The sequence below is a fragment of the Thunnus maccoyii genome, chromosome 10, assembly GCF_910596095.1.
Source record: "Thunnus maccoyii chromosome 10, fThuMac1.1, whole genome shotgun sequence".
NCBI lineage: Eukaryota > Metazoa > Chordata > Actinopteri > Scombriformes > Scombridae > Thunnus > Thunnus maccoyii.
The window spans coordinates 7,746,082-7,761,686 of record NC_056542.1 but is presented as its reverse complement, the minus strand read 5'-3'; the positions used below and the strand labels follow the sequence as shown (position 1 = coordinate 7,761,686).

The 15,605-nt window shown below is 39.7% G+C and overlaps 1 protein-coding gene across 2 annotated transcripts in view; it reads left to right on the top strand.

Moving 5' to 3' along the window:
- Positions 1-292: 292 nt before the first annotated feature.
- Positions 293-15,605, top strand: part of rgl2 (ral guanine nucleotide dissociation stimulator-like 2) — a 31,412-nt gene continuing 16,099 nt past the window's right edge. Inside the window, exons 1-7 of one of the 2 annotated variants that reach the window (XM_042423269.1) lie at positions 293-738; positions 2,835-3,001; positions 11,422-11,469; positions 11,887-11,970; positions 12,086-12,252; positions 13,908-13,964; positions 15,241-15,437. In XM_042423269.1, the coding sequence (XP_042279203.1) occupies positions 2,843-3,001; positions 11,422-11,469; positions 11,887-11,970; positions 12,086-12,252; positions 13,908-13,964; positions 15,241-15,437 (712 nt within the window). In that variant the 5' untranslated portion in view covers positions 293-738; positions 2,835-2,842. Of the gene's footprint in view, positions 739-2,831; positions 3,002-11,421; positions 11,470-11,886; positions 11,971-12,085; positions 12,253-13,907; positions 13,965-15,240; positions 15,438-15,605 lie in introns of both variants that reach the window. The other variant, XM_042423268.1, reaches the window with a different exon arrangement.

Below are 15,605 nucleotides of genomic sequence, written 5' to 3'. Positions count from 1 at the left end.
TTAAGAATATGTAAATATAATAGGATAGGATATCTTTGTTTTTTCAACAGTTTATTCAAATAAGATTATAGATTTGATGTTGTTTAAAGAGCTTTTGGATTGAGGATTATGGCTACGGTTAGGATTAGGTAAAACGAGGTGAAAAGGTTATAGGTTATAGGTTTAGGGACTATCACTGGCAACAGAGAAGCGCGTGTGTTTGCGTGCGTGCGTGCGCGCGAGCCGCTTATGCGTAAATGCGTTCGTGCGCAGTGAGAGTGTCTAGACCCCCTTCAGTCCATAAAGTCACATTTCCCCTGTGGAGCGGTGTATCGTAGACGGTCTGGTGTACAGTATCCTCACACTGTGTACTAACCAGAGAGACGCAGCGGTTGCCAAAGCGCTGAGTGCACAACATACAGGAACTGCGACGTCAGAGAGAAAGAGAGAGGAGAGGGAGGAGGTGGAGGAGAGGGAGCGAGTTTGCAGCCAAACCAAAGTGCGCTATCAGCTGCTGAAGGCTGGACAGACGGGCAGTGTGGGGACACAGATAGAGGAGAGAGAGAGAGGGTGGGGAGGGGGGCGAGCCGGAGGACGGAGACTCCCTAGTCGTTGTCATCGGTGACGGTACAGATGGGTGCGACTCCCCTCAGCTGAGCCGGCCACCGATCCAGCAGTAACAGCGGTCATCCAATGCTGCCAGAATCCAGCTGACCACAGTTGGATAGCCTACATCCTGCTAATGACACTCGGCTATCAGTAAGTTGAATTACAGCTTCCTTCATTTCTGTTCCTCTATCTGCTTCATTTTAACGTCTTTTGGTAAAATTTCAAGGCCCTTTGTGTCATCGGGTGACTCACAATAGGAAGCAAATGTCATCATATGTCACTCTTGTATATTTAAATAGGAGTGTCAGTGCACAAACTTTTACAGCCCTCAGACTGTCAGGCTTTATTCTCACTATCCTACATGGACACAGAAGCTATCATTAGGACTGCACAGACTGTAGCACCACCCTATGGCTGCATGTATTGAGCAGAAAAGGAGCATTGTGTGGTGTGACTTAACTGTAACCTAGTTACAGCCCTATGTGTGTGTGTGTTCACCTCAGTCATATGTGAGCTGTTTGCTTTGGTCAGAGCCAGTGAATAGCAGCCATTCACAGCTCAGCGTAACCGTTAGTGCATAAACTGCACTGTTTATGCATGTTTTCTCTGCCTGTTCTCATCTCATGCAGATTGCAAACTAGACCTTGTAAACAAGAATATAACGAGTGAAATTACAAACCTGCAAGAATGATAGATGATTATGTAACTAAGTGTTGCACAAATGCCACAGAGCTGCAGGAGACCAAGACAAAAGCACAATAGAAAGTTGGGAGTGCCGGCACATTTTTATATCACACTTGAGGCTTTTTAGCTCTTGCTTGTATCTAAAGCTGTGAGAACAGAAAGGGGGTCCAGCACCTTGCTCAAAGGTCATTTTCACCTGTGGTAGTGGGCCGTGTAGGGGATTCAAGTTGAGGATTTTCAGTTACAGCAGCCACCTGTCAGCCATCCTGCACATTTTTCCCACAAAAATCAAAAGAAACTGCAATTTACACACACAATATTTATTAAGATGTCATGCACTACCTACACAGCTGAGTGCTGAAACAGTGGTTTCATCAAAGTGCTTCAAGCTAGCATCACTGTGTGTGAGTCAAGTATCAAGCTCTCCATCTCTCTCCCTCCTACACCTCTCTTCCTGAAGCAGTGTTTACTAGATGTCTATCTTCATGGCAATCCAAATAGCAAAGACAGGAAAGGGAAATGAAAGCTATGCAAATCCTGACCTGCTGTAGGGCACAATGAATGTGTTTAACAAATTAAATGCAAAATGGCCTCAATGCCATCATTAACTTATTCTTGTATATTCCTTGTGTTTAAAATGTCTCCAATTTGTACTCAAAGTATGCTGTAATGTTTTCACAATGATTGCCAAAGTCAGACTTTGCTTGATATCCTGTCCAACAACGATCTTTAGCAGTTTGAGAGCATTCACAGCCTACCTAGTTACAATGTGGCTGTACATTGATTTGCATGTGTTTTTGTACTAATTAGACTGTTGTGTGATCCCAAAAAAAGTTAATCTATCCATCCTTTACTCACCAATGTGTAACAGTTAAGAATTTTGTACAGTTGTATAGCACCTATCAACAAAAAGGCAATTCAAAATGCTTTACAACACAGAAAAAAGACATTAACACAAGATATAAAATAGGCACAAGTAGAGCAGCAACAATTAATCAATTAGCTGATCAACCGAAATTTAATCGGCAACAGTTTTGATATTCAATTAATTGTTTTGAGAAACAAAATTTCTGGTTTCTTTAGTCCTCTATGATAGTTAACTGAATATCTTTGGGTTGTGAGCTGGGAAACAGTGACTGACATGTTTTTTAACCATTTTCTGACATTTTATAGATCAAACGACTATTCGATTAATCGAGAAAATAATCGACAGTTTAATCGAGAATGAAAATAATTCTTAGTTGCAGCCCTACACGCATTAAAGGCAAATAAACAGGAGCAATATAAAAAAGAAGATTTAAGTAAGCTAAAAGAGATGTGGTCAACTTTCTTAGTGTTAACGAGGACTTCAGCAGCCAAATTCTACTAATCTGCTTCTCTAGAGTGATTTATAAGGAGAATAGCAGAATAATAAGCTTCAAATGTTACTTTGTTTTATCATGAGCACTACTGAGTATGTTAGCGCTTATTTAATCTCCGCAAACTCTCAAGATGTTTGCTTGAACGGCTGTTTAAGAGACCATGAAACACCTCTGTTCTTGTGTTCTTCCCGTCCGTAGCAGCTGGCATCATGCTCCCCCGTAACATGCGAACAGGTGGTTGTGACCTGCCGGGGGTGGAGTCAAGCAATGTGCCTCTCATTGGCTACCGGCCCTTGTCACCTGACAGCGGCACCCCGAGCCACCAATCAGGGAGGAGGAGCAGCAGCGGTGAACTTGAAACTTCACAGGTGAGTGTGTTTTACTTTTGCATCAATGAAACACATCCATCATTTTGTGTGTGTGTGCTTATAGTCACGACTACGGTGTGTCTGAGAGCGAGACTATTTCCCACAGCGTCGTTCTGTGAAGTTCTGAGTGATGTTGTTTGAGTATTGACAGTCTACTGCTGCCTACTTTATTCGTTTTTTTTCTGTTCACATAATAAAGTGATCCGACGGAGCTGAGAGAGGATTACAAACTTTTCATTTGTCATGGTCCCCCCCCCCAGCCAACACAGCTAAAAGCATTTACAGCAGTCCTCCGTCCAACTACCCTTCTCTTGAATAAACAGCAGATGCGGTCGGCTTGGTTTTCAGAAAACCTTGAGGGAATAAGATCAGTGTGATCCAGACAGAAAGAGAGAAATGCGGCGTACGTACAGTATGTGTTTGATGCTTTTCCACCAGGGTGAACTTTTAAACTTTTTACATCTTCTAATGCAATAGGCTTTTAAATAATTCACTTTTAAGACAATTCTTCTGCACTTCTCTGCATATGAGTTCTTTTTGCTGCTTTGCTTGTATGCAGTTTGTCTCTGATATGCATTGACTCCAGAGTAACATCTGTACTTTAGTTGAACTAAATAGGAGGAAGTTAAAAGGTCTGTAGCACAGGTGAATTTCCCACGATCTTTCACCTCTGTTAATGTTTAGTGGCGTGATAGCGAGGTGTGTTGAGCCTTATCACCTTCTCTGTATGAACTTCACACACAGCTGGAGTGTTGTTTTGAGGCCTTTTACTTCAAAGTATCATCCAGGTTTACAGCTACAGCGAAATCGTTTTGTTTTTTTTGTCTCTTGCATGTTTGCTGAAAAATTCAGACTTCAATAATAGCCACAAATGGTAACATAGCATTTTCCTTGAGTCATGATGATCTACTGACCAACTTATCTTGACCCAACCACACATGACCGGCACATGACTTGTTAGTTTGACTTTACACCAGGCCTGAAGAAACTCACTCACGGCTAAAAAAAGAAGTTGCACTGAGTCTCTTTCCAAATGAGCAGACTTCCTCTGTGCTCATGTCACACGGCGGTTGCCGGACCTCGCGGTAAATAATGTATGTAGCGGTTTGGCCGGTCGATGCAGTGTACACCTGCTCTCCCTATAAACAGTATCCAGTATCACAGCCGGTTTCCAAGGACAGTCTGTCAAGTGGAAACCAATATGGCCACTTGATCATTCTTTAATGAGGGAAACTTGGATGTGTGAGCCAGGATCTGCAAAGTGACAACCTCGAGTGAGAAATGAAGCTCCGGTGAAGGAAACAAAGTGTGTTCTCATGTTCGGTTTCACTGACTGACACTTAAACATGGTTAATAAATAGATACTGATCATGTGTTTTGCATTTCTGAATCTATTTTCTTCATTGGCTCTTTTTTTTTCTATTCAAAGAGGATAACAGGCCAAATGTAGCTGATGGTTTCCAATGCAGCTTCAGCTAAAAGATTTGATTTGATGTCATCCATTCAGAATAAAAGATATTCTTATCATTTGGTGTAGATGTTGTAGTAGATACTTTCACCATTTTCAGCATTTTCAAAAAGGTAACCAGGCAACTTCCATTTTTGTTGTCAGTCTCCTTGTTGGTGTTCCATTAATTAAAAAGTCAAGAATCTTGTGCGCTTACCTTTCCATGACAAAAATATAACTAGAGCTGCAGCTGAATTTACATTATCAATTAATCTCCTGATTATTTTCTAAGTTTACCTTCTTAGTTTTGTCTATAAAATACCAAAATAGTGAAAAATGCTTGTCATAATTTTGTGGAGCTCATGATGACGTCTTCAAATGTCATGACATTTGAGAAGCTGCAACCAGCTACTGTTTGTTATTTTTGCTTTAAATGACCAAAAATGTTTATTTGATTATCAAAATAGTTGTTGATTAATTTTCTGTTGATTGATTAATATTAATTGATTAATCGATCAACAGAAAGTGAATCATTGCATCTCTAAATATAACATCATGTGTTCTATTTGAAGGCAGTAATGTATTATTGTGTAATAAGTAATATTGTGTTGTATGTTAGGAAAGGCACTTTCCTACTTTGACATGACAATGCCCCTATGCACAAAACCAGGTCCATAAAGAAATGATTTTAGTAGTTTGATGTGTAAGACCTTGACTGGCCTGCACAGAGCCCTGAACTCAACCCAATTCAATCCCTTTGAGACGAACTGACCATGAGCCAGGCCTTATCATCCGACGTCAGTGGCCGACATCATTGAAGCTATTGTAGCTGAATTGGAGCAAATCCCTGCAGTCAGGTTCCAAAATGTCATTGAAAACCTTCCCAGAAGAGCGGAGGCTATTACAGCAGCAGATTCATGCCCAGGTCTGGGAATGAGATGTTCAACAATCACACATTTTACATATTGCTTGGCTGGCCAGCTAGCCATTGTACATACCCGTAAACCTACCGCAGGAACAAGTTGGACATTTTCAGAAGTATCTATCAAGGTAATAGTGGAAATCACTCATGACAATCAAATGTGAGGAGTAAGATTAAGACAGTTTTTCCACACCGAAAGGTCAACTATTCCCCACAATTTACAGATCAGAGACTGATGGTATCTTACTAACAAAGTAATCGTATCCAAGGGAGATTTTTTCCTTTAAGGGGAACAGAACAGTTTTGACCTGAATGCCAAAGAGTTTTACTTGAAAGAAAGCAGATAACGGGCACCAAGGGATACATAGATGAAAGCGTGAGAAGAGGAGCAGAGAGAAAGATAGGAAGGAAAGGGTCTGGGTTGTGGACCACTCAAAAAAAACAATGGTTATCTTTAAATAAAGCTTCAGAGGATATATTTATGACCCCCTGTTTGGTGGAAAGACTGGTGTATTTGTTCAAAGGCAGTGCCTTTTGGCACAGCGGAAGCACAACTACATGAAGGTATTTAAGGAAAAAGGTTGGAACTGGTTGTTTTTTGAGACCAGGGGGTGAAAATGGAGAGTCGGCTTCCTGCCCGGTGCTTTTCTGGTGCCCTCCAATAGTTGACGTAGTTGTTCGCAAGGAGAGGTTGACGCAGGCTGAACTTGTGATGGAAGGAGAAGGGAAGAAAAATAGCTTCACAACACGACAGCACGTCCTGCTTCCTGTGTTTGTCTCCACTTATTATGTACTTCCTGCATGCAGCTGGGGGTGGGGGAACGTTTGGCCTTAAGAGAAGATCCCATCTCGCAAGGAACATAAACAAAGTGTCAAATCTGGCAACAACAAGGGATCATATGGGAAAAAATCAATAGTAGTTTTGATAAATCTTCTAAAAAATCACATGAGATTCACGAATAACAGCTGCGGAGTCATTTTTTATTAACCAGAAGCAACCCATGCCACCCACCACTGTGGCCTATATCATGATCCTTATCAGGCAGCTGAACTCCAAATTACAGACATCTATTACACCTTGGAAAGTTTCTCCACAGAAACAGCTGAAGGTTTCAGAAAAAGGTTTCAGAAGGCAAACTCAATTGATACCCCACCGAATATACTTTTATCTCAAGTATCTCAATATACCAGCTCTGTCTGGAGTAAGAACAGAGCAAAAGGCAAGTTTCCTTTGTGCCGGTGATTAAGGCCCACAGGATCACCAGAAAACCAGAAAAGTGATCAGTGAGAGCTCTAAAACACTTTCACTCTTTTATAAGGAAGCAGTAAGACTATGCCTAAGGCGTGAAATATATTATCTTACATATAAATAAGCTATATTTAAAGTCTTGTTCGCAATTATTTTTATCTCAGTGAGACTCGTTTGCTCCATACTGCTGTTAATCATACTGCTAACTGCGTGCCCATGCATCTACCGCATAAGACACGTCTAATTGCTACTTTATCGTACTTTCTATGTTCACACTGTTAGTCTGAGTCAAAATCATTCTTAATCAATTTTTATTTGCTCTGTTATTATCTGTTCTCTTATTGTATTATGACCTATGTTATCTAATTCAGAGTAAAGTTCAAAGTTTTATTGCTTAAAAGATTTTTTTGGTCTTATCTAGTGTTAAAATTTGATACAAGGAGGCTTATTTGTGACATTTAAAAATATGTGAGAGTAACTGACCTACTTTGGTTTAAGAAAATTGTAACTTGGCATTGTTACTCAGAACATTCATCCATATCAACCAGTTCTAAGAGTTTCAATATCTATTTTTAAGACTCAGAATAAACAAAGCCTTAACAAATTGAGTCCAGTGGGGCCTAATGATGTCAGACTTGCAGATATTTAAAGTCTAAGTAAAAACAATTAACTGTGTGTATGATCTGGCTTTGTAGGATGACTAATGCTAATAAGCAGACATAACTAGTAGTTTGAGTAACTTATCTTTGCATTTTCTTAATAAATATTGTATAATTTTTATTTCATACACATTTTACACAGTTGTTTTATTTCTCTTTCTCTTTTAGGCCAAATTTTGCACAATTTTTCAGTAAGCATCTATTCATCTGGAGGACCTGACTTCAGAGGAAATTGTATTATGGTTACAATTAAAGCCGCACCTATCAATAGTTTTTACATGGTCAATGAGTGAATGTGTAATGCAAAATGGGTTGCTCATAGAGACAAAACTACAGAAAAATATCAACTTGATCTGGAATTTCTCATTGTTTTGGTTTTGTAGCCCACAACCTCACAACCTCCTCGTGATAACATCAGATTGTTCATGCATGTCCACATGCTGTCAATTTCCTAACCTTTGTTGCTAAGGTTGTTCTACAGGTTGTTCGCGTTGTCCGTTCACATATTTTGTAACGGATTTGGGCTCGAACATGCACGGACGTATTTGAGAAGTTTCATTTCGAGTAAAGAACGAGTAAAAGAAGTGAAATCCTACTGCTGCTGTTTGTTTACGTAGCCTCTGCCAAGTAGCAGCCTCTGGGAGCTAACCAATCAGAATAGAGTGGGTTCATTGGGAAGGGAGCCTTAAAGAGACAGGAGCTAAAACGGCCTGTTTCAGACAGGCTGAATTGAGGGGCTGCATAAAGGGCCAGTATAAGATAAGTGATGAGTTTTTTGAACTGTAAGTCATACAAGATTTTCCAGTAGAGCCCCAGAATATAAATATAGACCTGGAAATGTGCATGATACATCCCCTTTAAAAAAATATCTACAGTATAAATTCTTTGTAAGTTCCCAGATTGTCTTAACTGGTACACTGATGGTACAGAAAAATTATGCTGTAAATAGGGATTAAACAGGGATTACTCTGTGGACCGTAATCTAAACTCCATTGAACACACTGTTACTCTGTGGTTGCTGGATATATAAATTGGTAAATGTTTGCTAACACGTTAGCCATAACAACTTAACAGGATAATATGATATGATAAATGTTACATTGCTCAGCTGTCTCCAAGACGACAAAAACAAATAATATTGCTTTAATCATTAACCTTGCAGTCTCAGCTGTGTGTTACCTGACATGCTAATGAGGTGACTGCCATCCACACACACACACACACACAGCTGTGAAAGTCTCCACCTAGTTAGCATGGCTTCACTCTGCGATGTCATTAGCCCCTTAAATAAACACAGCATGCTTCCTGGTTTAGTGGCTGTTGATTACAAGACTAGAGGCCTCTCACCTCTCACACAGCAAACTTCTGCCAATAGTCAGATGGTGGCTTTTTTAGTTAATTGTTGTTTTGCTTGGTGTAGCATTAAACAGGATACTCAGTCAAACTGGTTTATCTGCATGGGAAGGTCATCTACAAAGGCAAAAAGAGCAGGAGAGTGGCGAGGAGAAACTGAAAGAGAGGGGGTATTGTTCTGGAAATAGCTTCAGGGCTTTGTCTCTCAACGTGTGTGTGTGTGTGTGTTTGTGTGTGTTTGTGTGCAGGCAAGTGCACGTGTGTCTATTGATGAGGGTCTTTATTTGTGTGAGCAGTGTGTTTGTATGTGAATTATTCATATGCATATGTGTGTGTGAGAGTGTGTGTGTAAAAGGTGACTCACTAAAAACGAGCGTTGTCCTATCAACACTAACATATCCCTAAATGTGTGTTTGAATTGTGTGTGTGTGTGTGTGTGTGTGTGTTTGTGTGTGTGTGTGTGCATAATGGGTGTTCCCGGGTGATGCAGGCTCACAGGGGCCGGACTAAGCTCCTGCTTCAGGTGTGTCTTTGTGAGATACAGACACAAGACTCGGAGAGGCAAACGGTAAAGACTTAAACATACAGATCTAGGTCAACTGACAGTGACAACAGAGGCAGTCAATTAGAGAGAGAAAGACAACAAAGGGAACGACAGATGAGAGCAAATGGGGGAAATGAAAATGGTATTAGTACCTTCATCCTGAAAATTTCCAGGAAGCTTAAGGATTGCTACCTGTCTGGACTTGCCGAGGGAAAGGTAACTTGTGTGACTGTTTTTTTTTTTTTTTCTTCTTCTCTCTTTTCTTGTGTGTGTACATTGGTTTATTTCATGGGAAAGATAGAATCGCAGGCAGATTTGCGTAAAAGCAAGTAGAGATAGCAGGCAGAATAACTGGTTTGGTACAGAGAGACTATTATTCAGAGCAGTAGGATCCTTTTTGAAAGCAGCGCCTGCTTGGAGGCCTGCTTGACCTTTGATCAAGTCAAGTAAAGGTAATCTGAAGTAGGCTAATAGAGGCTAACACATGCCTAATTACACTGTAGGTTGAGCTGGGGAAATAGCAGACCACAAGGCAGCAGTGGTTGCTCCACGTTTCGCCTCTGCTGCCCGCATGAATGTTTTCTTAGCTCATACTGTGACTTTGAATTTGCATTTGAGAAAGCTCACAAGTCAGCACATGCAAAATGAATGGTCATTAGTTTTTCTTTTTGAGAAGCTGGTTAACATTCAAAATGGTTTTGGAAGATTTTTGGTGTGTTTGTTGTGAGTGTGTTTCCAAGGTGTTGCTCAAGTGTTGACTCACGATGAGTATGAACCGTTTAAAATGGTCTGGAGATTTCCCCAGACATGCAGTATGACTGCACTCAGTGTTTTGCTCATACATTTTTTATCACGGAAAGTCACAGAAAGCATCAGTGTCAGGAGAAGTGTAAAGTGCTATCGATCAGCATATTAGTTAAATGCACAATCTATGATATAGCTGTAAACAAGAGGGCAGTCCCTCCCACCACCAGAAATTCACAACACAAGATTGGAACCTGCTGTCAATCTAAAAATGATTAACAGCTCCTTTTAGTATGAGAGGTAACACTAGACAGCAACTAAATCTAAATTACTAATGTTATATGATGTTGTTAAAAACATGTCTTCATTTTGTTGAGCTTAAGTTTAGCTGAAAAAGAAAAAAATGCTGATTTTCCATCTATAACTCAAACCCTACAGGAATGAATATGATTATACCTCAAATTTGTGCTGTAAAAAAAAAAAAATTGGGCCTTGTTGTCGACACACCCTGCCTCAAGGATGTCATAATAAAGCTGTTTTGTCATGTGGCTCTTATTTTTCTGGCTGCTTCAACAGTATTTGAATACCTCTGGAGTGCTGTATATTTCACACTTCTTCTCCCCATTAAAATGCCATGAGTCATCTGCTGACTGTAACATGACTTATGCTGTAGGATCCCGCTATCAAAGAACCGTGTGTGTCAGTATGTAGTTGTTGATATGACTGCTGCCAAGACAAATACCTGTACATTGATTGTATTGGACTGGACTACTGGATTTTGATTTTAAGTCTGCAAGAAAGCCTGTTGTTGAACAACATTCAAAAGGCTATAGCGTTTATGAGTTTGTATGTGTGTGATTGGCGGACACTATGCTTTAGTTGCACATTAAACAAAGTTTAGGGATAAATCTAAAATCAATCCAAACTAATTTTTCTGTTGTGTTGCACCATCTCAACTCTTTAAAACTCTTTAAAATGAACAGTAGAGAGTATAGAGCTGCAATGATTAGTCAATCTACAGAAAACTAATCAGCAACTATTTTAATGATTGAATAATCATTTTAGTCATTTTTTAATTTAAAAAAGGCCAAATATTTGCTGGTTTCAGCTTCTCATACATGATGATGATTGAATGGCTTTTTATCCATAATAGTAAACTGATCATTTTTGGGTTTGGGACTGTTTAAAAAGGGCATTTTTCAGCATTTTCTGCCATTTTATAGACATAACAATTAATCGAGAAAATAATCATAAACAATTACCATATGGTTTATCTAAGGTGATCATTCTTTGGTTGAAATGTATATACAGCCTGGTGGGTCGGGACTAGTTTGTCGTCATTTGAAGGCATCACAGACCAAGAACAGTGACGACCACTATCTCATCCAGTAATGATGATATGATGTGTTGCTTTACTCCTGATTCACTTGGTATAAAGCTTTTTTTTTCTAATATGACAAATGTGTTTATTTCTGTCTATGTTGTATGGTTCTCTCTCTCAGGTAGAGCCCTCACCGATGAAGACTACCTGGTACTGTCCTCTGGATCTGGTAAGGCCGACTGTGTTGCTGTGATCCTTTGAGCCAGCACCGGTATAAAATAGGGAAACTGTGTCAGGGACTTTCCCCGAGGCTAAAATTGGATCGTTAGAGCTCCATGTAGCATGTGAGAAATTAGTTCAAAGCAACTTGATTTTATGCTCTTTTTTTACACATGCATGGATATTATGTGTCTCTAGTGAAACAGATGATATCTCAATCATTATTTTACTGAGACTGTCTAATGTTAGAAGTTTTTTTGTTAGTTCAGTAAAAAAGTAAGGTTAGATTTTAAGTTTTTATTAAACATATGCTTCATTACTCCTCATAATGTCAATTCAGTTATCTTTTAAAAAATCCAAAGTTCATATGGATTTTAAACAGTCATGCATTGAACAGCGTCTTAACGTCATTTTCTCTACTCTATAGTCCACTGTGGTGGAGGAGGAAGAGGATGGGGTGATCTACACAGTGGTGGTCAAACAACATCATGTCGCCCCCAGCAGTCCGTTGGTAAGACATACTCGTTTGACTGATCTTACAGACCACTTGAGACATATGTAGAAGGGTAACATGAATAACACGAACTTCCTTTCTCTTGTCTTTTGCTCTCTTTTCCTTCCTCCAGTCCTCGGCTTCTCGTTCACAGTGTGTGAAAGCAGGAACAGAAGAGAAGCTTGTGCTCCACCTCCTCCACTCCTTCTCCATGGGAGATTCTTCCTTCATCACCATCTTCCTCTCTACCTATCGATCCTTCACCTCCACAGGAAGAGTGCTGGACATCCTCACTGACAGGTAGGAAAGAGTTTCGCCTCTGATCAGAACGATTGTGTTTGGAGTTTTTGTCTGGCAAGAAAATCCAGTGTCCAGGGAGGGTTTTAAAAAAGACTCAAAAATGAGAACAGTAAATAAAAAGGAAAGTAGCTGGTATGATAACAGTTCCAGGGGCATTGATGCACAACAAGACAGCAGCTGTCAGTAGCCTGTCTGGTTGGGTTTGTGTAGTTTGAAGCAGTGAAATCTTAGACTTATTCAGGCCAGTGGGAATTTGGGAAGAGGAGGAAATTGAGTTAACTGAGTATTTAAGACTGTTACTCAGCTCAGCCTAAATTGGAGGAACAAATCTCTTTATACCAAGATGATGCTCACAATGAAAAGGCTAACATGTAGATGTTTAGAAGCGTGTTAGCATGCTAACATACGCTAATTAGCACTAAACACACACAGAGGAGGCTGATGGGTATGTTTTTAGTTTTGCAGGTATTTGGTCATAAACCAAAGTATTGGACAAATTAAAATGTTGATTTGACAACTCAGTCCAAACCAAAGTCATTACAATCCATCTTGTGGAGGACATGAATGCCTGCTCTAAATTTTGTGCCGATCCATCTAGAAGATGTATATTTCACTCAACTTTAAATAAAAAAATTGTATGGCAATCCAAACAAAATGTCAACCTCAGAGCGCCAGAGGAAAAGTGAGGGGATCACCAAAGTCATTGGGAATCATCAAGTATTTGTACGAAATTTCATGGCAATCCATCCAATAGTTGTTGAGATACTTCAGTCTGGACCAAAGTTGTTGACTGAGAGACCAACTAGTATTACTATCCCAAGAGCCACGTTGCTAGCACTGCTAATAAAAACTTATCACAGGGCAATAGGACCTGCTATTTCATACAACAATCCCATGTTTTTATGGCTGCACCATTCCATCAAATAGAACTGTTCTAAATGTTGTGTGCAAAGTTATGTTTTCTCGAAAATTTAGCTCGACATACTTGGTACTTTCAAAAACTTTGAGAGCTCTTCTACAACATCAGTTGTGAGTTAAGTGTTGCACATGAATAATTTTGAAATTTCCTGATCATACAAATCACTTTTAAATAGTCTTTTAAGGTGTATTCAAGCTTAAAAATGTGATAAAGCCAAAAGATGTCAGAGACCTTTCTCACTAGGAGGTGTCTGCAAAAGAGTTCCAGAAACCAAACGACAAAACTGGGTGTAATTAACTGTAGACCTAATTTCCATTTTTATAAGATAAACAGACAAGGCACTTCATTTACAGGAAGCACCTGTGTGGCCATATAATATGTAACTGCAACTTTCTTGACAACATAATACAGCAAAAGAAAACTCTTGGTTCTTTTCTTACTAAGTAATAAAACTATTTGAATGAAACACCTGTTAGGAAAGTTTTCAAAGGAAACAATACAATGTAGAGCCAGTGTACTGAACTTAACTTCCTGCATTATGCTCAGTGTTACCTGCGAACATTACAACAACTCCTTTGCTAAAAAGCATCTTAGGAAAAACAAGTCATACATATATGCATCACAAAGCATGAGTATTATTTATGACACAGCAAATGCACATATTTGATGCTGACTGACTCTTTGGAGCTTTCTGGGTTTTTGTCTGCTCTACTAACTTTGTCTTTCTTGTTAACAGATTGGAGCACCCACCAGGAGACAGCGAGAGGAGCCAGACGAGACAATCTTTCAACAAGTGAGTTTTTGAACACGCTACCCAATGTCTTTGTTTGTCTTTGTGAAACTTTTAGTGTGACATGAGGTTTGTGTGCACTTAAATATAAGTGAGCTGCTGTGTGCCAATGCAAAACCATCATATACCTGAAGGAAATACTCTTTAACAGCCAAATGCTCCACTCAGTCTATCTGCTGCTGGTGCTGGGCAGTTTGCATACAGTCGGTTTATCAGAGTGTTTTCGCTGCAGCTGCTTGTCGCTGCTGGAAATGAGGTTGATGAGTGCACCCAGACCGAAGCAAAACGCGACAGCTACAAAAACCAAAACAATGAGGGGAACTGCAGAGTCAGATGATACAGTGATAGCAAGTGACTCCTGTCACATGACACGGTGTTGTTATAAAAATATTGATATAAAAATGTTGATTTATGCAGCTTTCAACAAGTAAATATCAGCAGAAGACGCCTGAACAAAAGATAGCAAAGGAAAATGTTTTAAAAACCATCTTGATATGTTATTTATTGACATAGTTTACTGGCATTTTGAGATAAAGCTGCTTAGAGATGACCAACTAATGGGAAATATATTAAATAGTAGTAAACTTAAAGTGACTTACTATAGAGATTGTTTAGTCTGACACTGAGGAGGGGAGCACCTTCAAATCAATCAGGCTTGTTGTACTGTAAAGAAAGTTGGGCATTTAAGCCCTCAGTTTTGTCTTACAGACAAGTAGCAATGTTTTAGGGAGAGGGGGCAGTCAGTCAGATGGTTCCACCAATATCATAACATTTCATGCTTTGTCATCTTTAAAGAGGTCCTTCATGCTATTTGGCCAGGCTTTACGTGCTGTCGTGAAAAGCGTTTTTATTACTTTTTACAAACGGGCGATCATTCAATGTCTGTTTAAATAATACAATCTTGATCCTTTGCTTCTAATAAATTATAGACCCATCTCTAAGCTGCTTTTCTTGTCTAAACCCCTTGAGAAGGTGATGTCTTGGAAACTTGCTAGATGTGTTAGAAAAAATCAATATATTCAATCAATTCCAATCTGCAACTGCTTGTTTATCTGCTTCCGAAGTGCTGCACCAGCTCAGATCCAACCAGGGTTTAAACCAGAAGCAGATGTAGGTCCCATCACACATCCACTCATTGGCTCCCAGTAAAATTTGAAAATTATTCTTTTGACTTTCAAGACATAATACAATGACCTGATTTACGCCTATAACAATGTAAAAAAACTTAGCTGTCTGGAGGTCAAAGCTAAAAAAAACAAAACTCCCTCTCTCCCTGCAGAGCAGTGTGTACGGTGTTCAGCACATGGCTTTCGGAGTACCCTGAAGACTTCGAGAGTTTGGGGGAGCCCTCGCGCCTGCTGCGACTGGCTCCCCTCCTCCCCCAGGATTCCTCCTCTGCAGCTGACCTCCGTGCTCGTCTCCTCAGGATAGCTGAGGAGCTGAGTGAGAAAGCCTTGCTCCCTAACACCTCTAAAGGTTTGTATTTTAAGAGGGATTTAAATGACACAGTGAAGGCCACACTAGATTAGATTTTCATGTTGAAATATACCCAATTTATCGGTGTAAATTGCAAACTGAGGCTGCAAAAGAGAGAAAAATACAACCTTGTTTGGTTGTGGTATCAATTTGAGAACTGCTTTAGAA